This window comes from Bos indicus, chromosome X (assembly GCF_029378745.1).
Source record: "Bos indicus isolate NIAB-ARS_2022 breed Sahiwal x Tharparkar chromosome X, NIAB-ARS_B.indTharparkar_mat_pri_1.0, whole genome shotgun sequence".
Classification (NCBI taxonomy): Eukaryota; Metazoa; Chordata; class Mammalia; order Artiodactyla; family Bovidae; genus Bos; species Bos indicus.
This window is the reverse complement of record NC_091789.1, coordinates 65071324-65095422: the sequence shown is the minus strand read 5'-3', so window position 1 is coordinate 65095422 and position 24099 is coordinate 65071324. Positions and strand designations below refer to the sequence as shown.

Here is a 24099-nt window from a genome sequence, read left to right as displayed (position 1 = left end):
TAAAAATAAGGCCAATGGACCATCCTAGGAAGTTGGTGTTCAAAATAACTGACCTCCCTAAAGAGATAACAACTATTTGTCAACATACCTATCTTGTATTGCACAATAATGACAGTAATTAAGTCAAGGGAGGTAAAGTATGTGTTGATGATGGAAGGTTGGCATTTCTGTCTTTCCCACTTTGTTATCATCTTCCTTCATGTGCTATTTTCAATGGAGTCCAGGAAGCTGTCATAGCAAAGAAGCAGCAGGAGGGCAATGAGCAGTAAGAACAGGAGGGCTACCTTCTGCTCTGTTCTGAGAATTCTGAGCAAGGCACCAGTACCAGGGCCTCATGCAAGTCTCATGTGTGGAGAGAATGAGTTTTCGTCCTTGTTGCCATATAAAAGCAGCAGCAGTAGTAGCTTACATTTAATGAAGACGTAGTAGGTGCTAGGAAATGTACTAAGTATATTATATGCATTATCATATTCAATAGTCACACATGTTTTAGGAAGCAAGTATTAGTATTCCCAGTTAAGGCTGAGGAAAGAGAGGGTCACAGAAATCAAGCCACTTTCCCAAAGTGGCCTCTGCTTGTAAGTGGAGGAAAAGACTAAACACTTATGTCCAGAGCCTTTATTCTTTTAAGTTTTCTCTTTAGTTGTGGTAAAATAGACATAACATAAAAGTTACCATTTTTAAGTGTACAGTGCAGGAGAGTTAGGTATATTCACATTGCTGTGCATCCATCACTGCTATCCATCCCCCGAATTCTTTTCATCACTGAAACTCTGTACCCATTAAACCACACCCCATTTCTACCTCACCCAGCAACCACTTTCTGTATCTATGATACTGACTACTTTAGGTACCTTATATATAGGCAGAATCATGGTATTTTTCTTTCTGTGACTGGATAGTTTCACTTAGCATAATGTCCTAGAGGTTCATCCATCTTGTAGCATATGTAAGGATTTCCTTCCTTTTTAAGCTTGACTAATAATCAATTGTAAGGATATACCACAATGTTTATTCATTCATCTGTTGATGGACACTTGGATTGCTTCCACATTCTGGTTACTGTGAACATTGCTGCTACAAATATGGGTGTATAAATACCTACTCAAGACTCTGCTTTCAGTTCTTCTGGGTATATATCCTAAAGTGGAACTGCTGGATCCTGTGGTAATTTTCTTCTAAATTTTTGAGGAACTGCCATATTATTTGAAAGTCTTTAATTTTCACCAATAATGATTTACTGTACTGCTGTCACACTGACTGCCCAGGGTGATATCAAGCAGGCCAGCATTTGTCCTTTATAAAAGGAAGAATTAGCTTGATTATCCATGACTCTGAATAAGCAGTTAGGAAACTTTCACTAATGCTAATTAGAATATTTCACTCTTAAGGAAGCAGGCAGGGCAGGAAATTATTTCTATCAGGTCATCAAAATGAAACTCATACAAAGAGAATCCTTGTCTAAGACGATTTTCTCTGTATGAGTATTCTTTCAGATACTATAGCACTTTCAAGGCCCTTGAGCTAAGTTCCTTATTTTCCAGTCACTTCTCTGGAAACTATCTATGGGACCTTTAGTTATCCCCTCCCCACTTCATCTCAGTTTGTTGGAACAGGTGACACCAAAAGATGTTAGTGGTATGGCCTTAGACAAGTTATTTCACCTCTCTGAATCTCATCTGTAAAATGGAGACAGTGATAAGACTTACTTAATTGGGTCATATGCTGAGTGAGAAAAGTCAATCCCCAAAGGTCATATACTATATTATTTCATTTATGTGTAATGTCCAAAATGAGAAATCCACAAAATCAGATTAGTGATGCCCTAGGGCTAGGGTGGGGTAGATGGGGTTAACTTTAGGCAGACTTGGGAGACTTTATTGGGGTGATGAAAATGTTCTAAAATTGGATTATGGTGACGGTGGCACAGGTATATACATTTACTAAAACGCATCAAACTGTACACTTTAAAAGGGTGAATTTTATCATTCTAAATTATACCTCTTAAACTATTTTTAAAAGACTCTATGTGTATTTAAAAACTAGTCCTGCACAATTATATTCTGTTGGACCACCAGAAATACCAATCATACAAGACCATTTTCAATTTTTCACTTACCGAAGGATGGGCTGCTATGTATCCGTGTGCGCTTTTATCTGAAAAGTGAAGATAAAGACATTACCTTTGTTTTATAAAGACTGTCTCATTGAGAGACTATGCTCTAAAAAACCGCATGTGTTTGACCAGAAGGAAAATTGTCAATTCAGTATTAAATAGATATCATGACAAATGACATTTTTGTTAAAATAGTTCACACCCTTGCATCATCACATTCTCGCCACCCCATTTTATAGGTTTTAATGAAGGCCTCCAGTGAACTGCACCTATACTGAGCAATGCTGAGATTACCTACTCCTGACTGGTATGACTCTACTCGTCTATATTCAGAATTTTTCCTCAGCTTCCTCCTTCCCTCTTCCCCTCCTTCCTTCTTTTCCCTTCCTTCCTTCCTTCCACCCTGCCTTCTTTTCCCCTTCTGCTCCTTCCCTCCCCTTCCTATGCTATTAGTCACAACATGAGAGCATCAAGAAAACACATGGTGAGTTTCAGAATACAGCAGTAACTCAGATACTATTGAGTTCTAACCTAGTTTTCAGGATCTCATCTTTGTAAGCTGAGAAAATGTGACACATAAAAATGGTTAAAAAGAAGTGGCAACATGGAATAAAGAATAAATTCTGAAATCTGCCCTATGTATTAAAACCAATGCCAAGAGGGAGGGGCTCTTTTTAGCTGGAGCTGTAATGATAGTATTCTCTTCTTCCTTTAGATGTAAAATAATAAATTGTTTTAGAGATGCAATCCAGATTATCCTTTTCAAAATGTAAAATTATTCTTTGGTATATTTCTCCAGTTGTTTATAGTGCAAATTTGGACATCAACGTGTCAGAGGCCAGGTCACATGCTAGCAAATGAAGCTGAAATAAGGTAGGAGGAACACAGCCATTTTGATTTCTTATAAATACCAAGACATATGTCTTTTTTGTAAGTCTGATTTTGAGGTCTGATCAAAATAATCCAGCAACCATAAAATTTGTGCTGTGTCATCATGGTGCAATTCAATGATCAAAAGGATAAAAAAATTAATTTCAAGAGACCAGGGTTTGATCCAGACTTCTCTTATTTCATGAACACTTCGCAAGGCCTGATCTTAAGTGACTTGAGTGTCTTCACGCCAGTGAAGAGACAAAACAACAATTGTGATTGCTGATTCAAACTGACAACTACTACTTCACTGGAAAATTTCCTTGTTTGAGCTCTAAAATCACTCAAGTACCATAAATCTCCTAACATCAACTTCAACTTCCAACTTATCCTCTGGCTGACTTATGTTGAAGTCATTTGGAAAAAGAGCTTGAACTGTCTTCAAATGCCCTCCAAGCATTCTGTTCTAATCCTAAAGTTCTGAGACTGAAATGACTTCAGGTTTTTGTTTGTTTTGGATGTGTTGCACAGTTTGCAGGATCTTAGTTCTCCAACCAGGGACCAAACCCAGGCCCGTGTCAATAAAAGCATGGAGTCCTAACCTCTGGACCACCAGGGAATTCCTTCTCCTTTACTTTTTGATATCTTAGATTTATTCTTACCTCCTGATGTAAAGCTCATGTATTTCTGGTTGTTGACTGTTTCTTTGGAATCATAGAATTTGAGAACATCTAGAACAGCTTGGGGGTTCTTCTTCTGTTCCAGCTTTGTTATGTTGGAGGTTTGGAGTAATCGTGCCCATTGCTCAGGAATTCCCTGTGGACAACCAAAGGGAAAGAATGGCAGCTCAGAACATTCGGCAGCTGCATTTTCATGTTCCAGTAAAGTTCTTCACCAAGAAGCCCATGCTACCTGTAGGATTACACTTGGGAAACTGAAGTTACACTCTAGATTTAAAGTTAGTAACTTAATAATGCAATCATTCTCTTCTCTAATTAAAACACATAGGTAAAACTAGGATCCAACTTAAAAGGGTGGGTGGGAGTATGACTGTGATAGAAAAAAAAAAAAGCGCATGAAAATCACCTCCATATTAACTCTGCTCATCCATGAAATGATGTTTACGGCTTAGCTTATTTTTTTCTGGCGACTCAGGGCAGACATAGCAAGACTTCTCTAAATTTGTGCACAGCATAGTATAGTTCAGATCAATAGGTTTTATATGTCTAGAATAACATAAGCTGTTTCTGAGCATGTTGTAATCAGAATATCTCTTAGAATAAAAGGAAAGCCTCACCCTTGGTCAGTTCATATTTTGTGATTATGAAATGCAATTTTGGGGGGTCTAGAACTTTAATATAAAGAGGGATTGAGAGGAGACAAAAACAGAATCATGGCAGAGCAATAACCACAGGAGTGCTAAATAGTAAAGGCTGCTTTGGGCATCTTCCCTGCAGCTTTCTCCTCTCCTCCCTCTATCCCCTCCTCCCTGCTTCATTCATCGGCCACATAGAACCTGGGGACTGTGGCAACCAAGCCTTGTGAAAATTTGCAATCATCCAAAGCATTTAGAGCAGAGAGGAGGGAGTACTTGGCACTCTAACCAAGGAGAATTGCAAAGATTACACTGGGAGGTGAGCTTTGCATCCTTTCCTACATGTTCGGCCTACGGATGCCCCCATTTCATAATTATCCAACCTCCAAGAGCAACTTGGAGCGAAAAACAGACACACTATTCCTGAAGTGCATCTAGACACAATTTACGTGGCTTTGTCCTATGAAGTCTCGGCAAAACAATGTGTGACGTGGGCCTCCAGAGTTTGGGAATGACAACAAAAAAGTGAGATAAGCCAAGCAACAACTCTACTGCACACACATGAACCTGCTGCTGCAGTGCTATGACATCTCAAAGAAGCACTTTGATGCAAGCTTCTTTTGGGCCTGTGACGCACCTCTGGGAGCTTCCCTGGGCACATCTGTGAGCCATAGAGATCTGGCTGTAATGGACGTAAATAAAGAAAGAAAAGAAAGTTAAAACAGAATGTGGGACAACTTAGAAGGTGGGAGGAGATGAAACCAATGGGTCTGAATGGGGAGGGGAAATCCCTTCTAAAGCGGGGCGGTTGTGAGAATAGGGAGGCATTAACTACATCAGGGCCAGGGCAGCCTACAGGACAACAGATTCCAGAAAACAGAGAAAACGACAATGTTCCAAAGTTTGGATGCAATAATTCCAGTTTTGGCCAGATGCTTCCTCCATAAATAAGCAATTGTAAGAGTTACCATTACATGGCTAGAGAAATTACTAAAAGGCAGAAACATGAATTTGGAGGAAAGAAGGATGGCATCATGAAAAGCTTCAACAATAATTTGTAAGTTGTCTTTTACAACTGGGTGATCACAGGTAGCCAGTGGCCATGTGATGAACTTACAAATTTCAGTTCCCAATTCTGGTGAACCATTTTCAGTTTCACATGGGAAGTGTCTGTATGGCTAAAATTCAAAGAAGAGTTATATTGTGATGCTGAATTTAACCTTGACCTCATTAAAGTGATTTTTCTGTATTTTGGAGCTAAAGTCATGGCTGGCTTAGAAAAAACTAGATTAAGGATTTCCCACACAGCCAGACTCTGTGTTTGAATTTCTGAGTCATTTAAACCAGGGAAGGGAAACCATTTCATTTCAAACCATATTATGAACAATCTCCATTTTAATGTTGCTGTTCCAAAGTCCCATTTCCCACATAATAAGATCAGATATAAGGTAACACCTTTGTCTAAATAAAGATATTATTTACAACACTACAGAAACATGCTTTGACCCAACTGGTTTGATTTGGGATAGAGGTCTTTGATTCCTGGCATTTGGGGTTACTCCAAGCACAGTGAAAAGGACACTTTTACATGCATTCATCACGCAATTTGATGCTAAAGCTTTAAGCCAAAAGTTTGAACTCAGGAGCCCATGCATGATCCCAGTTCTGATTCTAAGTGCAATTAATAGCATTTGGTTAATACTGTAATGGCCAAAGGAGTTATGAAGTGTTACAAAACCAGGTATGCATTGCACATAACCACTAGAGCAGACATCACTGGCATGATCATTACCATAATCATTAGAATATTTGCAGTTACTATACATTCTCATGGCACTTCTAAACTTTTGTGATAATAGTCATATGATCACTAGACAGCAGGAATAACTGCTGTCAACTGCAAAAGATCCTCCAGACAACTATACTTACCATGTGACTATGCTGGTGACATAAGGTCTTTTTTCCCTTTTTAAGTTGAGATAAACCAGTTCATCAATGAGACCTAACACTTAAATCTGAATGTATGCCACAAAGGGATGTAAACGGAAAGCCATCTCATTACTCCAAATTGAGGTACAAACCCCAGAAGTTAGATAGCTCATGAAGACCTAGACGTGTGAGCATCAGAAGCAGGAGCACATGTCAAGGCCTGACCATGTAGGTAATAACAACTAGATATACATCAAGCTGGGGATTATCCAGTGTAGTCCAGGAGAATGGCAGCATGATACAACAGGCCAAGCATTTATCTTATCAGAAGAAATGATTATTTATATCACTCATACCATTTTTCCCTCTGATTGACTTGAAGCGACCGTCACAGGTCTAGAGGTCTGGAAGGGGGAGTTCTGAAGTATTTGGGACAAAAATGGCAAGATAAAGGGTAAGGACTTGTAATAGTTTCATACCCCAAATCTCACCTCCCAACCTAATTTTAACCTCAAGGTCCAAGCATATGATCAAGTGTACAAGGTTTTATGGGCCGATTAGTCAAAGGATAAGCACCAAGCAATACACCAAATCAGTGTCCAAATATTCTAAGTAACAGGCCCTTGGGACACAACTGGACTAGATAGTTCAACCAATTGCTCAAAATTCAACCTCAACAACTGCAGTGGGAAAATTTAGTACTATGTCCCTCCCCCTCCACATGCACACGCACATATACATAATCAATTAGTGGTATGGGGGCAATTAAGACTGAATTCTAAATCCTACCAATAAAATGACTTTTAAAAGCTTATTATCGTTTGGTATTGTTAAAGTCAGTAAATATAAATCACAGGTTAAGATAGTAAAAAAAAAAGAATTTGGTATTTAAAAAAAAAAACGTGGGGTCAGATAGTTATAAAAGATTATCATGATGACAATAAAGTACATCAGATTTCCAAATTTAGCCTGTGTCTTATCCATATTCAGTGGATTTCTAACAACTGCATCAAACACTTTATTTCAATATTAGATTTTTGAGAAGAGGGGAAAAGTTATTGTTTGGTTTGGTTCAGTTGCATTGAGCTGTTTTTCATGATTGGAAAGACTGTGCATCACATATTGCTACCCCACACCGCTCTGATTGTTTTTTTGGGTTCTAATTGATAGCAAAGTGAAAACGACTTATCTACAGTCAGCAAAATGCTGGTGATTCACTTTCTTTCATTTCCATTCAAAACCCATAAAGAACAAAGGAAAGAAAAGATAGAAAAATTGTGTCATGTTGATGTATGGCAAAACCAAAACAATATTGTAAAGTAAAAAATAATAATAATAATAAATTTAAAAAATTGTATCATAAGATGTCAGACAAGTAGGAAAAAGTGGAAAAATATTTAAAAACTGGAAAGGAACCAGACTATATCACATGAGAACAGTGGAGGGGAAATTTTTCACATCCAAAAACAAAAAGGAAGAATAAAAGATAAGAGAAATATGAAATAAGACAATAAAACAGAAGAAAAGCACATAGAAAACAAAAAGTCAAAACTGGGGAAGAGAGCTCTTAAATAAGTGAAGTGTTTTAAGAGAAAACTTTTAATGATTAAGTGCTTTTACTGTTTCAAACGTCAGAAAAAAAGCATCATCTCTATGATTTTTTTAAAATCTAAACTTGTTCTGATTATTCAAAATAACAATATATAAAGATTTGTTGGTTTTGGTGGTGGTGATAATGGTGGTAGCAGTGACAGTGAGGTTATATTTTCTAAGTGTAGCTAACAGAATATTCTCAAATATGGCAAACAACAGATACTGGGCTCAAATTCAAAGCCATTTAAATAATGTCTCTGATTTCAATGATGAAATTGGTTACACCATTATCTCAACTTTATTAATGTCAGTACTTCTTAACATTCTCTTCTACTTGCTACTGAGAACATATAATAAGTTTATATCATTTTACAATACTAAGATGTTTAATCAATTTCCATTTCATTCTCACACAGCTTACTTTCGGAATTAAGAAAAAAGATAACTTGTCTGTTAATTTAGAAACATGGTTTGATTCTCGAAATCAAATTAATTTGTTCCTTCTTTTCAAAAATTTAATCTTATGACAAAGTCTACTCACTAACCATCATGTTATGAAATAGGAAATTTACTTATTTAATATCTAAATTTCTAAGAAGCCAAGAATCAATGGAGATGGTTCTACTAAAGGTTTTTTTTCCAGAATGCATTCAAAATTACTCATTATCTCAAAATGCACATTTTGACTGAGGTCCTTACTAGTATGAAAAAGTACTTGATCTTCCTGAGGACATATTTCTACCCATATCTTTTCCTTCATCCATCTAAAAGAAAAATGCTAGATCTTTAAAAAAAAAAAAAACAGGCATAAAATATCATAGATCTGAGATTATGTGCCATTTGGGCACTACCAATATCCAAAGAAAGACTGGATCTATAGCTATAGCCTTCTGGGAAATTCTTATTGGTATTTAGTATATATACAAATATTATATATATACAAATATAAAGTAAGTATATAACCACTAAAGCACACAATACACCCATTAATATTTCTTCCTGAAACATGAGGTTTGTTGTTTTGAATGTCTATAAAATATACCTGTATATAGGCCTAAAAGTAAGCTATGTTCTTGAAATCAAAGGGAAAAAAAGGTCAATTTTACAGAGACTTTTGGTTAGTGTGGTTAATTTATCTAGGTAATCCAGGATCCAATGTAAAGCCTGAATTATTCAGATAGACTGTCTTCATTGGCCAAGTTGAGTCAATGGTTCTCTGATTCACTACAAGTGATAAAGAACAATGTCAAGTTGAGTCTATCTAGACTACGCTTCCTGTGCCATAGCAAATTAGCATTTTAAATCAAGTTGAAGGCTAACCACAATTAGACATTTTTGTCATGATGAACAAAATAATTTTTCCAGTTCTAAAGCCACTCTCTAGTTCCACCTGTGATAGACTAGGCAAAGTCCATCTTCCTTGAAATCACCAAAAACATCAAGTCTGATATTTTGGGACGTGGCAATTCTTCTTTGAAACCGATTTTCACAAAGGAATTTTTTCATGCCTTACAAAACAAAATAAGAAGCTTACTTACAGTGAATTCCCCGGTGACTGCATCAAACCCCACATGAATCGTATGTTCAAAGTCTGAAGGAAGAGAGATCTCTGGGCGCTCTTTCTCTTTCTTCTTATTGGCTAAAGGCAAAATGTTAACATGTATTTACTTGGGATAAAGTTTTGGCATCCATAAGTTGTACAGTTAGGTTCATCAAAATAATTACAAAGCTGAATGACAACTGAGACCAATGCAATTATAACAATACTTAACTCCAGAATTTATAATTTTATATAAGTAAGTGGCCGAGAGTTGGACAAAATGTCAGGTCCAAATAATTTACAAATTTCCAAATCCAATTCAAACAAAACTTGTAGTCAAACTGATTTATATCTTTTACCAGTCTAATGATATAATCAACAGGTATCTAGGTAGATTGTATTTAACTGGCTTTGCTGAATCAAATATCACCTACTAAAGAAGAAATTCATTAGACTCAAGTAAAGCTAACCTTTACTATTAGAAAGAATGAATAGAAAAGTGCTTAAACTATCTATATGTGTTTATCTATAAGTGTTTCTATGTTAAACCATAGCTAAATATCAAGTAACTAGAACTTTTAAAATTTACATGTTTACATTACAAAACATATCTTAACAGATGCTTAGTCTTCTGTCAGTGAGAACATTATTGCAAATCAATAATGTTGCAAGTCTCTCTTTATCATTAAAAATGTTTTAAATCATATCTTACCCAGAACATTGCTAGTAAAAAAAAAAAACAAAAAATAAGAACAAATTGCTGCTTTTTACTGAATTAATTCCAGGTCATTCCTAGACACAAAATTTCATGCAAAGATGGACACAATAAAGGATAGAAATGGTATGGACCTAACAGAAGCATAAGATATTAAGAAGAGGTGGCAAGAATACACAGAAGAACTATACAAAAAAGATCTTCATGACCCAGATAAACACAATGGTGTGATCAGTAACCTAGAGCCAGACATCCTGGAATGCGAAGTCAAGTGGGCCTTAGGAAGCATCACTATGAACAAAGCTAGTGGAAGTGATGGAATTCCAGCTGAGCTGTTTCAAATCCCAAAAGATGATGCTGTGAAAGTGCTGCACTCAATATACTAGCAAATTTGGAAAACTCAACAGTGGCCACAGGACTGGAAAGGATCAGTTTTCATTTCAATCCCAAAGAAAGGCAATGCCAAAGAATGTTCAAACTACCACACAATTGTACTCATCTCACACACTAGCAAAGTAATGCTCAAATTCTCCAAGCCAGGCTTCAGTAATACGTGAACTTCCAGATGTTCAAGCTGGTTTTAGAAAAGGCAGAGGAACCAGAGATCAAATTGCCAACATCCGTTGAATCACTGAAAAAGTGAGAGAGTTCCAGAAAAACATCTACTTCTGCTTTATTGACTATGCAGATCATAACAAACTGTGGAACATTCTTCAAGAGATGAGAATTTCAGACCACCTCACCTGCCTCCTGAGAAATCTGTATTCAGGTCAAGAAGCAATGGTTAGAACCAGATATGGAACAACAGACTGGTTCCAAATCAGGAAAGGAGTACGTCAAGGCTGTATATTGTCACCCTGCTTATTTAACTTATATGCAGAGTACATCATGAGAAATGCTGGGCTGGATGAAGCACAAGCTGGAATCAAGATTGGAGGGAGAAATGTCAAAAACCTCAGATATGCAAATGACACCGCCCTTATGGCAGAAAGTGAAGAACTAAAGAGCCTCTTGATGAAAGTGAAAGAGGAGAGTGAAAAAGTTGGCCTAAAACTCAACATTCAGAAAACTAAGATCATGGCATCTGGTCCCATCACTTCATGGCAAATAGATGGGGAAACAGTGACAGACTTTATTTTGGGGGGCTCCAAAATCACTGCAGATGGTGACTTCTGCCATAAAATTAAAAGACACTTGCTCCTTGGAAGAAATATTATAACCAACCTAGACAGCATATTAAAAAGCAGAGACATCACTTTGTCAACAAAAGTCTGTCTAGTCAAGGCTATGGTTTTTCCAGCAGTCACGTATGGATGTGAGAGTTGGACTATAAAGAAAGCTGAGCACCAAAGAATGGTGCTTTTGAACTGTGGTGCTTGACAAGACTCTTACGAGTCCTCTGGACAGCAAAGAGATCCAACCTGTCTATCTTAAAGGAAATCAGTCCTGAATATTCATTGGAAGGACTGATGCTGAAGCTGAAACTCCAATACTTTGGCCATCTGATGCAAAGAACTGACTCATTTATAAAGATCCTGATGCTGGGAAAGACTGAAGGTGGGAAGAGAAGGGGACAACAGAGGGTGAGATGGTTGGATGGCATCACCTACTCAATGGACATCAGTTTGAGTAAACTCTGGGAGTTGGTGATGGACAGAGAGGCCTGATATGCTGCAGTCCATGGGGTAGCAAAGAGTCAGACACGACTGAGCAACTGAACTGAACTAGAAACCTCAAACCAATTCCAATATTTTGTAGCTATTTTTCCATGTCCTTACAAATTTTGTCATCAGATCAGATCAGATTAGTCCCTCAGTCATGTCTGACTCTTTGAGACCCCATGAATCGCAGCACGCCAGGCCTCCCTGTCCATCACCAACTCTCGGAGTTCACCCAGACTCACGTCCATCGAGTCAGTGATGCCATCCAGCCATCTCATCCTCTGTTGTCCCCTTCTCCTCCTGCCCCTAATCCCTCCCAGCATCAGAGTCTTTTCCAATGAGTCAGTTCTTCACATGAGGGGGCCAAAGTACTGGAGTTTCAGCTTTAGCATCATTCCTTCCAAGGAAATCCCAGGGCTGATCTCCTTCAGAATGGACTGGTTGGATCTCCTTGCAGTCCAAGGGACTCTCAAGAGTCTTCTCCAACACCACAGTTCAAAAGCATCAATTCTTCGGCGCTCAGCCTTCTTCACAGTCCAACTCTCACATCCATACATGACCACTGGAAAAACCATAGCCTTGACTAGCCAGACCCTTGTTGGCAAAGTAATGTCTCTGCTTTTGAATATGCTATCTAGGTACGTCATAACTTTCCTTCCAAGGAGTAAGCGTCTTTTAATTTCATGGCTGCAGTCACCATCTGCAGTGATTTTGGAGCCCAGAAAAATAAAGTCGGACACTGTTTCCACTGTTTCCCCATCTATTTCCCATGAAGTGATGGGACGGGATGCCATGATCTTCATTTTCTGAATGTTGAGCTTTAAGCCCACTTTTTCACTCTCCACTTTCACCTTCATCCAGAGGCTTTTTAGTTCCTCTTCACTTTCTGCCATCAGGGTGGTGTCATCTGCATATCTGAGGTTATTGATATTTCTCCCGGCAATCCTGATTCCAGCTTGTGTTTCTTCCAGTCCAGCATTTCTCATGATGTACTCTGCATATAAATTAAATAAACAGGGTGACAATATACAGCCTTGACGAACTCCTTTTCCTATTTGGATCCAGTCTGTTGTTCCATGTCCAGTTCTAACTGTTCAAAATTATTGTCCTCAAGTAACAGATTTTTAATAGTGACACAATTATGAATAAATAGTTTAATAGTTAATAAGTCAAAAAACTTTAAAGGAATAATCACTGAAGAAATAAATTTGGGAACTGTAATGAAATTAGTCTATATCAAAACGATCCCAGGAGGAAGTTATGGTGGAAACACTGTAAGATGGCATTTATATATCAGCAAATTTGAGTATGTATCTCTGCTATGGCTGCATTTCACAGTCAAAAAAAGTAATAACCTCCTAATACTGGGTAAGTCAGCATGAACCAGTTTTGCCCAATTGAAACCAATCAACTTTAGAGCTGCCAGGGTGGCAAATTTAGAACATTCTGGTTCAAATAGATGTTTCCTTGCCCTGAGTTTTAGACAACATTCAATTAACCATAATGGCTTACTGGTTCTGTGGGTTGCCAGGATAAATTTTAAATTCAAAACATTTCATATCCAATGGTCACTCTTACGGCTTCTGTTCTCTTTTGACTCTCTCACTGCTCCCTTTCGCCAGCCAGAGGACAGAGATATGGGACACAAATATGGAAATTCAAGAAGTAAGAGGATTAAGATACAAGATTAGGAAAGAAAGGTTGAGGCGGTCGGGGGGAGTGGGTGAGGGGGATAAGGGTCACTCAAAGTTTTTGCCTGGCCATAGAACACATTTAGGACTCATTTTGAAAAGTATATATGTGCCATCTAAATTCAACTCGGTATAGATTCCACATTTACAGTGAATCTATTTTATTGACTATCATTTTAACTGAACAATGAAGATTAGCATTTTCTGTAGGTACTTCTACTTCCCTTGCATGTTTATAGACCATAACTACCACTTATAATTGTTCAACTACCACTTTTACTTGTCCAGAAAGGCAAACAAAACACTCAGCTTTCTTTTCTAGCCAGTCCGCTGATCACCACTGATCACCCCGCTACTCCTGTAATCATTTTCTTATTTTCCTCTTTCCTGATCTCCCATTCATGTTGAACATAGCTAACCACCTCTCTTTCTGTTTCCTCGACAATGTGGTCTAATCCTCCTCCTCCCTAAGTAATCATTCTTTGTTTGATGGGCATTTCTTATTCTGCCTTTCCTTTCCTAGCACAGTCTTTGGCATTCATTTCTCTTGGATGGCATTCACTCCCAGATACTAACTCATGTTGGGTAGTTTCCTAATCTGTGGTTGGCAGGGGTAGATATAGATTTTGTGGGTACAAAGACTTTATGTGATTTGAGAGGAATATTCCCTTTAAGTAAAAACAATACAAAAATGGTAGGACTCCTTCAAGAGCCTTGGAAGAATCCCAAGTGAGAAACTCTGAAGAAGCAGCTGTATTTACTTCACAGTAAATCTACTGGTAGTTGGTGACCATTCTGGTATCAAAGACCACTATGAAATATCTAAAGAAAGCTGTGGTACTTCTGTCTACAAAATTGGATTATACACACATATACACACTTCTGAATATAACTTCAGAGGCTCAATATTTCCCTAGGATCCAGGTTAAGAACCCCTAGCTTAGGCTATATCTTTAATCATGATATCAACTTGCATTCATGATCTCTCTTGCCAGCAAATAGGCTCTCCCTATTTCTCCATTAGCAATGACAGCACAACTGAAGCATGTTGACTGAGATGTAAATAAATGTTAGTTGCTCAGTCGTGCCCGACTCTTTGCGACCCCATGGACTGCAGCCCACATGGCTCCTCTGTCCATGAGATTTTCCAGGCAAGGATACTTGAGTGGGTTGCCATTTCCTTCTCCAGGGGATCTTCCCAACCCCGATATCGAACTCATGTCTCCTGCACTGCTGGCAGATTCTTTACCAATTGAGCTACAAGGAAAGTTCCACTACTTAAGTTGAATGACGAGAATCAGCTTAATGGTGTCTCCCTAAGGCCACCTGATTGCCAGTCCCTTACCAGCCTAATTATGTCATTCTCATCATGTAGCACTAATTATAACAGAGGCAGGACATCCAAACTGCTCCTCCTTCAGTGTCCATATTCTCAGTGAAATGATATCCACTCACTGCCCAGATCAGAGAAGGATTAAGGCTTTGGACTCCTCCTCTTTGGGAGACTCTAAGCAATGAAAAGATTATGACTCTCTCTCTCAAATAAAAACAATCCTACTTCATTAAAAAGGTAAGGAAGCCACAAAAGTTCTGATGTTCCTATGATGATTAACTTGTCTAACTACTGTATATCCCAAACCAAACTGTTTTCACATTTTGGGTGCCCTAATTTGCTGGGTCTTAGACACATGCTTACTTTGGCTATTGGGTATTCCAATACTGGCCCAACTGCCCAATTCTAAATTTGGGAGCTTCTTTGACTCCTTCGTTAATTCAATCTTAATCAGTCATCACGTTCTAACTCATTTTGGATCCATCTTTGTTCTTTCATCTCCACAAATCATCATCATCTTAGTCCAAGGCACCAGCATTTTTCACCAGGTCTTATTATCTCCAATTTTGCCCTCTGTGATTCATTACTCTGTGGCCAGAATAACCTTTTGGAATATACGTATCTGACCACATTCCTGCCTTTAAGACCCTGCATTATCCAGATATTCAAAGATCATGCACCCTAGCATGTGAGCCAAGGGCCTGCATGATCTGCCCCCAGCTTACCTCTCCACTGTCTATTCTTGCTGTGGCCCCCACTGTTCCTTATCCATTTCATACTCCCTCAACTGCCAGCTTCTCTCTTACTGCCAAGCTTTTATACGTGCTAGGCTGAGGCCTGGAAAGCCTGACTTCTTACCACACGCCTCTGCTTTGTGTGGTCAACTCCCATTAATCCTTACTCTTGAAGACTCACTCTAGCATTCTCTCTCCTTTGGCAAGACTTTTCCTGTCTTCCTTCTGCAGACAAAGTTAAATTCCCTTCTCTTCCTGCTCCCATAGAGTGACCCAGTGTATACTCAGAGCTTGGCCCTGATTAACACTGCATTTTCATTTTTTCTTTACATACCTATCTCTGTAGCTAAAATTTGAGACACTTGACAGCAGAGACTATCTTACGCATTCTCACATTTCCTAGCACACAGCTTACGTCTGCACACGTAGTCACTAGCATTTAGAGAATATTTACCACATGCAGAGTGTTTCTAGGGTTATCTCATTTAATTTCAACCACAATTTTATAAGGCAGAGCTGCTCAGCTGGTGAAGAATCCACCTGCCAATGCAGGAGACACAAGAGAGGCAGGTTCAATCCCTGGGTTGGGAAGATCCCCTGGAGAAGTAAATGGCAACCCACTCCAGTATTCTTGCCTGGAAAATTCCATAGACAGAGGAGCCTGGCAGGCTACAGTCCATGGGGTCACAAAGAGTTGGATATGACTTAGTGAGCATGCACTCACACACACACACACACACACACACACACACACACACACACACATTGTTGTACAGATGAAGAAAGTGAGACTCAATGAAGTTAAACCACATATGCAGGATTCAAAAGCTGACAGAGCCAGGATTTGAATCCAGGTCCCAGCTGTGTCCACAGAACCTAAGTTCTTAATAGTTGCACTGTTTATTATCCAGGCTTTCCTGGTGCCTCAGAAGGTAAAATAATCTTCCTGCAATGCAGGAGACCAGGTTCAATTCCTGGGTTGGGAACATCCTCTGGAGAGGGAAATGGCAACCCACTTCAGTATTCTTGCCTGGAGAATTCCCATGGACAGAGAAGCCTGGTGGGCTACAGTCCATGGGGTCGCAAAAAGTCGGACATGACTGAGGAACTTCCACATTTATTATCCAGTAGCATTAAAAAAATCAATAGATTTGAGCCTAATCTTCAGCAAATGTTCAATGACTGGATCCTAAGTAAGAAATTTTTTCTTTCTTTTTATTTTAAGGAATACTAAAAATGTCTGTATCTCCTCTAGAGAATTCTCAGAGAATTGGTTGTTTACATTAAGACTCAGCCTAACCTGAATCCTGGGCTCATGAGATGCAGTCTGTTCAGCTCTGGATTGATATTTGCAGAGAGCAGAAGCACAAAGAAGAAGTACCACTTTGTAAGACTATCAACCATATTCTATCAGAACCTAGAACAAAGGTCACAAATTGGTGACTAGACCACAAATTACAAATGGTGTTTAGTACTGGGACCTTCTGCATGTGTATGGGTTCTGGCTGTAACTCCAGGGGTCAGCTAGTCTCTTCAGAGTCTTTCATCTTGACATCTTTCTCCATCCCCCTACATTTTAAAGGAGAAGTCATCTGTCATCTCCTATATTCTTCACTCCAATGTTTTGCATTTCCTCTAGTGACTAGGGCTTACTCCATTAAAATCCCTCTACACCTTCACTCCAACCTCTTCGTTAAAGGCACTGTTTACTTCCTGCCTTAGGTTCTCAAACCTCACTATGCATCACTTTTGTGTGGGAAACTTCAAAAAAGTCAGAGAGTGAGTGAGTGAGAGAGAGAGAAAGAGTTGGAGGGGTGGTAGAGAGAGATTTCAGAGCCCTACTGCTAGAGATTCAGATTTACTCTGGGGTTGTCCCCAGAATCGTTGATTTTTAAAGGCCCTCCAGTATTTCCTTAAGCAGCTGGGGTTGAGAAAAATCATTTTAAACCCTGCTATCCAACGAAGGTATCACTTTCTCAGATTATCCTTGATGGACGCTGATCATTCTTCCCCATTCCATGTCTTTAGGCCTAGGGCAATGGAGAAGGGCAGAGTTGCCTCATTTTTATTCCAAATTGTTTGAGATAAGTAATTCTGCACTTGTCTACAAAGACCCCTCCTTTGAGGTCACTGCCATTTAGTTCTCCTGGCCAAGTCCCCTTTATCATTGACTTGGGCTCCCAATATTCTTTCCAACACTCAGTGCTGCCATCTTGCTGTTAAACATAATATACAAGTGGGCACCTCTGTCACACACACCCTCACCTTTTAAGTCCTTGATGCCCCTCAGCTTTAATGAACTTCATCTCCTTTCCACTCCTTCAATCCATTCCCATGGCCACCATTACACGAGTGGTTCTTAACCAGGGCTGCTCATCAGAATAACCTGTAGAGTTTCACAAAAATCCAAATATCTTGGGCCCACTCAGAACCTACCCTATCAGAATTTCTGAAAGGGAGGCCTGGGCAAATGATGTTTTGAAGCGCCACAGATGATGTGCAGAGTGGAGAATCACAGCTATGTCAGGCCTTTTCATTATCCAGAATGACCCTTTCTCTGTAATATTCTCTCAGATAACTCTGTTATCTTATTCTCTGGGCCCAGCTTTCTCACTCTTTCATGTCATTACTCCTATTTTACTTATTCTTTGATTTCAACAAAACCTCCAATCCCTGGACCCTTCCACTTTTAGCCAACTTCTCAGCTTCTTCCTGGCCTGGACTCTACAGTACATCATTTAAACTGCCCTTAACCCACTGCCCTGGAAACTATGCTACTTTGACCTCCTCTTTCAACTCTCCAACAAAACCTTACCCTGATCGAATCTAGCCATGAAACCTCCATTTCCATACCGAGGCTGGTAAAGTTGTTGGGGGAAAAAATCACAACCATGTAGACTGTGCTGGACCAGAGCTGGGTCATCAGTGGTGCTTGCAACACCCTTCTTGGCCCTGGCCAACTTCCTTTCCCACTCCTCTTAGGGAATACTCTAGAATTTCACCACTTCACTCAAACTTCTGCTTCATTCTCTCCTCTACTTTCAGCATAAGAAATTCCTTCTACTTCACTGAAAAAAACAGAGGCCATGAGTTTAGAACTCCTTTGACTTCACTTCCTGTCCCACTCCTAGGAATGTATCTCCATTAGTAACATCTCCCTTCACATCTTACTGGAACACTGTCCTATCCTTCTACCTGAGGTTTATACCCTCACTGGTGCTCCACTGTTCCTGTCCCTCTCATTTCTCCATGGCGGGGGGCGGGGGGGGTGTCTCACTCCATTTATTCAGTCTCTCCCTCTCTACTGACACTTCCTATCTGGCTTTAAAAGTACATGCTGAGATTTCTTTTGTCCTTAAAAATTAAAGCTCCCTGCTACCACATAGCTTTCTTCAGTTGCTATAATCTCTCAACCATTCCTTCTCTAGCTTCAACTTCTTGAAAAGGCAATCTAGACTTCCTTAACCCTCACTCTTCAAACCACTGAAATGAATCTGAGGTCCCAAACTGATCTCCTCCCTGAGATAGCCATTTTTCAGTCCTCACAGCCACTGACTTCACAGTCAAAACTGACATGCGGACTATGATCTTCATGAAACTAACATCTCCTCACCATCTTTCACACAATTCTTTCCTAGAGTCTATTCGTACATTTCTGGGTCTTCTGTAGACTTTAACTAGTAGTCCCCAGGAGCTGTCCTAGGTCCTCATCTCTTATCATCAACACACTTTTCCCTTAGGTCACTTCATCTACTTGTGTGGTTTCAATTACTATCTACTTTTGAGACTCCCCACGTGGATCTCCTCTGACCCCATGGAGTTAACCGCCTATTGAACACCTTTATTTGGCTGCCTCACAACCCCCTCACTTGAAATATTTTCAAAAGAAAACAAATTCTCAACTGCCTTTCCCCATCTACAAGAAGAAACTACAGTTCGTCTTGTGTTCCCTACCTCACTCTCTTTAGCTTCTCCTGTCACCATCTGATTAGTTGCCTGCATGCTATGCATGCTCAGCCAGTCATGTCCGACTCTCTGTAACCTCATGGATTGTAGCCCACCAGGCTCCTCTCTGTCCATGGCATTCTCCAGGCAAGAATACTGGAAAGGGTTGCCATGCCCTCCTCCAGGGGATCTTCTTGACCCAAGGATCAAATCTGCATCTCTTGCACCTCCTGCATTGGCAGGCAGATTCTTTACCACTGAACCACCTGGAAAGCCTGATTAGTTACCTAGGTCTTATTAACTCTTCCTCCTAAATGTTCTCTCTGCATTGCTCTCTTTTATTCTTACAATACTGGCCCTTAGGTTAGACCTCTGTGATTTCACACCTGTGTGATTCCCACAGCCTGACTTGTCTTCTTTCATGATGCCCCCATCCTCTGCACCATCCACATTCATTCTTCTCCTGTGGCTACAGTGATATTTTGAAACACAAATCTGATATTATTTCCCTGCTTCAGTGTTGGCCCACTGCCTTCAGAATCATATCCAAAGCCCTTTTGTATGCCTTAGTATGACATATATAAACCCTCTGGAACCCAATCCCCAATTACCTTCACAGCTCCATCTCCCACCCTTCCCCTTAGCACTCTATGCACTAGTTATGCTGAACTACCTGTAGTTATAGTCATAGAACCTCAACTAATATTATGTCATGCTTACTGCCTTCATAATTCTGTTCCTTGTATCTTAAATCCCACCCAACTCATACATAGCTGGCTCTATTCCTTCTTTAAGACTCACCTCAGTTGAGTGGTCCCCTCCTCCAGGAAGCCTCCCCTAACTGCTCCTTCCCTCAGTCTTCAATAGACACCCCTCCTCAGTGCTTACTTCTCTATTGCACTTACCATGCTAAACTCTACTCACTCACTGACTTGTCTGTGTCCCTCACTAGGCCATCAGTTCCTTCAAGGCAGGAACTGGCACCTACTCACCTCTGTACCCCAACATACCCCAACGCCTGGTGCCTGATTCACTAAATATTTAATGAATAAGCAAATGAAAAAATGAATGGATGAATGAATGACTTTCATGATATGAAATGAGACCCAATATATGGAGACAGGTCATGCCTATTTGCCATTATGTGTTCATGGATGAGGAGACACTTATCCAGTTTCCCCAAGAAGGCTGGAGGGGTGGGAGGGTATGTTTTAGAGCTGCACTGGGTGGTGATGGCAGTGTTGCTGTTTTCCCCAACACTGGGGATGACCCTGTACTCATTCAGGCACACCTCTTGCCAGGTGCCACTTTAGGGTCAAAAGCATATATTGGTAACTCAGTTGTGCTGGGTTCAAGGTACAGCAAAGCAACAAATACTCCCCTGGACAAAATCCCAGGGCAGTGCTATGCTTGCCTTCAGAAAGCATTTTATAAAACTGTCACCTGAGTCGTCTTTGTTGTAGGAGTTCCATTTGTCATCTTCCCCTAAAATTCCTGGAAGTTGTTTTGGACCTTCTCATTGGATGTCATGGTCACATGCAGAATTATTTTTTAGAACACTATCTAGCTCCTTCAAAGCAGAGCATGAAGGAAAAGAAAAGGAATAACAGAGGACAGACATAGAGAAACACTTTCCTATATAAATTTGGCCTAAAAGCATAGGACAATCATTATTTTTAGAAAAGCAATGGAAAGCATGCAAAATTGCAATGTATGGCATAAGAAAAAAGTGACATTGAAAGCCATAATAATACAGAAAGATTAAAAAAACAACAAAATATTATATAAAACATTTTTTAAATGCAGAAACAATTTTTCCAAAGGGGGGGAAAAGACCACAGAGGCTGACTAGTTCTAAACAGCAACATTTCACAACCTTGCCTCTGAGGAACAATGCTTGCTATGGTCCCAGCCCCCTTTCCTCGGAACCAGTCAGTGGGTCAATTAACCAGTAGACTTGGAATTGTGGATCAGTGCAGTGACAGATTGTACTGGGTGACTCACTGGGAACCTAAGGAATGTTCTAAATGTGTGATCTCATTGGGGAAATAAGCTTAACAAACATGAAACAGTTCGACAGAAGACAACAAAATTCTGTAAAGCAATCATCCTTCAATTAAAAAAATAAATTAATTAAAAAAAAAAAAAGAAACAGAGACTGATAGTACCAGACTAAAGAAAATTTGGTGCTAAGTTGGGAAGAACAGAGTATAAAGCCTGTTGTATGTCCAAAGAAAAGAAGATCAGAGAACTCTGTGGTGGAGAGTGAGGGCTTGCTGGAGAGGAAGGAGAGTTTGAGAGATGGGTCTTAAAGAAGGGGTAGGCAGGAAAGGTAAGGTATCTCAAGTAGGAAAAATAGGAGAAGCAGAGCTTAGACATTGGAATATCTATAGCACACTGACGAGGAACTGAGAAGAAAGAAGAGTAAATGGATCAGATATAGTCTTAGAAATCAGGAAGAAAGAAGAAATTGGACAGTCATAAAGAGTGTGCTTGGAACGGCTTTTGAGCAGATGGATGTGATGATGAAAAAGGTGTCTACTGTAAGACAAACCAGGTAGCTTTGTGCTACTCGGTACACATGGGATGATGGGGGCAGGCTTCAAAATGGCTGTTCTTTCACACAGGCTGAGGAAGAAAATAAATGGTGGGGATGGAATCAGAAGATCCATCTGCCACTGCATCTATTGCCTTGGAGATCACCTGCTGGGCATTTTCTACATAAACTGCGTGTGTGTGTGTGTGTGTGTGTGTGTGTCTGATTTGTGCACCTAAATCGAAAATGACCTGAGGACAGAGAACCTTGTCTTACAGGTAGGATCCCCCCACGACCCTCAGCACAGAGAGACACATAAAAAACAGACACCAATCTTTCCTGAGTAAAATATGTAAGTAAACTGCAAAAGATGCTCCAGGTAAGCCTATATTGACATCCAATTCTGTTCTATCTCATTTTTAAACTGAGGTAGCTAATAAACTAGCTCCGGGCTCAAATTCAGCATGCAGCTCAGATTTAATTGGCTGGTTGCACACAGGTCTCTATCACGTGATTTTCCATTAAGCTCATTTGAGACAAAGGAGGTCTAATAACATATTTCACTAGGAGGCTTGCACTGGATTTGCAGCCCTCCTAGAAGGGTCGCTTGTCCTACAACCCCTAGCTTGACACTAGAAGCCCTCTTCTGCTCCCCCCACCTAGGAGCAATCTGTACTCAGTGTTGTGTGTTCCTGAAGCCAAATAACTTGTGTGGACAGAGAGGTCATTTCTGGCAGGGGTAGTACAGGTGGCTGGGTTAGAGATGCATCATATTAAAATGCTTGTTTTTCACTTCAACATTTCTGAGCTTTGCTCTAGGAATGCCATGTTAGAAGGATAGAGAAATATTTTCAAAGGGCCACCCATCTCCTATGGGTGACAACCTTTACTTTTCCTAAGAGACAATCTTTAGTGACTTGGTCACTCCTTAGCTGGATGAGAGACACTTTTAGTGGTTCAATCATTTTCTCTATTTCACTAAGAGGCTGCTAGTCAATGGCTCACAAAAATCATGTATAAAATGTTACCCTTGTGGTCTTTCAAGAATTAGAATGCCTTAGTGTCTGCTTAACTACCAGGAAAGTAAGTTAAGTACTGCAGTTGGTGCTTTAATTTAAAAAAAATGCCATTTTGCTCCATCCCCTGTTTTGTGGGTCACTGAGCACCCTGAGCCATAAACCTCCCTCTCTCCCAAGGGAAACCTTTTGCAGCCTTATTCTTGGATAAGACTAAGTATCCCAGAACAATTCTTTCTAAAGCAACAGAGCAGCCTTGCAGGTGGTTTCGAAGAGGCGAGTGCTCAAATAACAATATTGTGATAGTTTCAACATTGTTAATCAGCTACACTCCAATATAAAATAAAAAGTTAAAAAAAAGGAAGTAAGTGCTCGTTGTGAGGACAATAGTTCCAGAGGGACTGATTTATGCAAAGACGGTGCTAGTTTTTGGCCGTTCTGCTCTATAAACAAACATCCTGTTGGAGAACATATTATGAGAGGGGACCCACAGGAATGTCTCACCTCCTGGATTCATGAAATGCACATTTTCCCTTACACAGGAGAGAGACCAGTTATCTAGTTTTCCTTTATTTATTTATTTATTTATTTTTGGTAGAAAGAATGACATTTTGTGGGCCTTCAAATTTATTTTTCCCATTGGAAATACCTGAAAGTACTATGTGGTAACTACAATGGAAAATTAGGCCTAAAAATAGATTGAATTCTTTGCTCTAAGTATTTAAAGCAAGGTGGGTAAACGATTTAAAAAGAGGTTCTACATAACAGATATATTTCTGGCTTAAACCTAGCATCCTGGGCAAAATACACACTGATTGAGCAGAAAAGGAAACTAATGTTTAGTAAGTGAGGGAAAGGGCCCAAACCCTTAAACATTGGATTATGAATGAATCTAAAGGGAGGAAGGACAGGCGACTCTATATAGTTCTTTAATATTTTAATTATAAAGTATAAGATATTTTTGTAATAGAGAGTTAAAGGATGGAAAAATATAACACAGGAATCAAGGAAAAATAATTAACAATGTTCTTTTTTTAAACAAAGGCTGTTTCCTTCTGCTAGCAAGTTATGCCCTCAGGAGGAGTAACTTGTAAAAAGGCATGAC

General features: G+C 39.6%; 1 protein-coding gene across 9 annotated transcripts in view; it reads right to left on the bottom strand.

Moving 5' to 3' along the window:
- Window positions 1-24099, bottom strand: part of PAK3 (p21 (RAC1) activated kinase 3) — a 295510-nt gene that overhangs the window by 68867 nt on the left and 202544 nt on the right. For 8 of the 9 annotated variants that reach the window (XM_070783965.1, XM_070783962.1, XM_070783963.1 and 5 more), the window contains 4 exons: window positions 9362-9462; window positions 4939-4983; window positions 3649-3802; window positions 2120-2157 (listed from right to left, as the gene is read on the bottom strand). In XM_070783965.1, coding sequence (XP_070640066.1) covers window positions 2120-2157; window positions 3649-3802; window positions 4939-4983; window positions 9362-9462 — 338 coding nt within the window. The remainder of the gene's footprint in view (window positions 1-2119; window positions 2158-3648; window positions 3803-4938; window positions 4984-9361; window positions 9463-24099) is intronic. The other variant, XM_019956272.2, reaches the window with a different exon arrangement.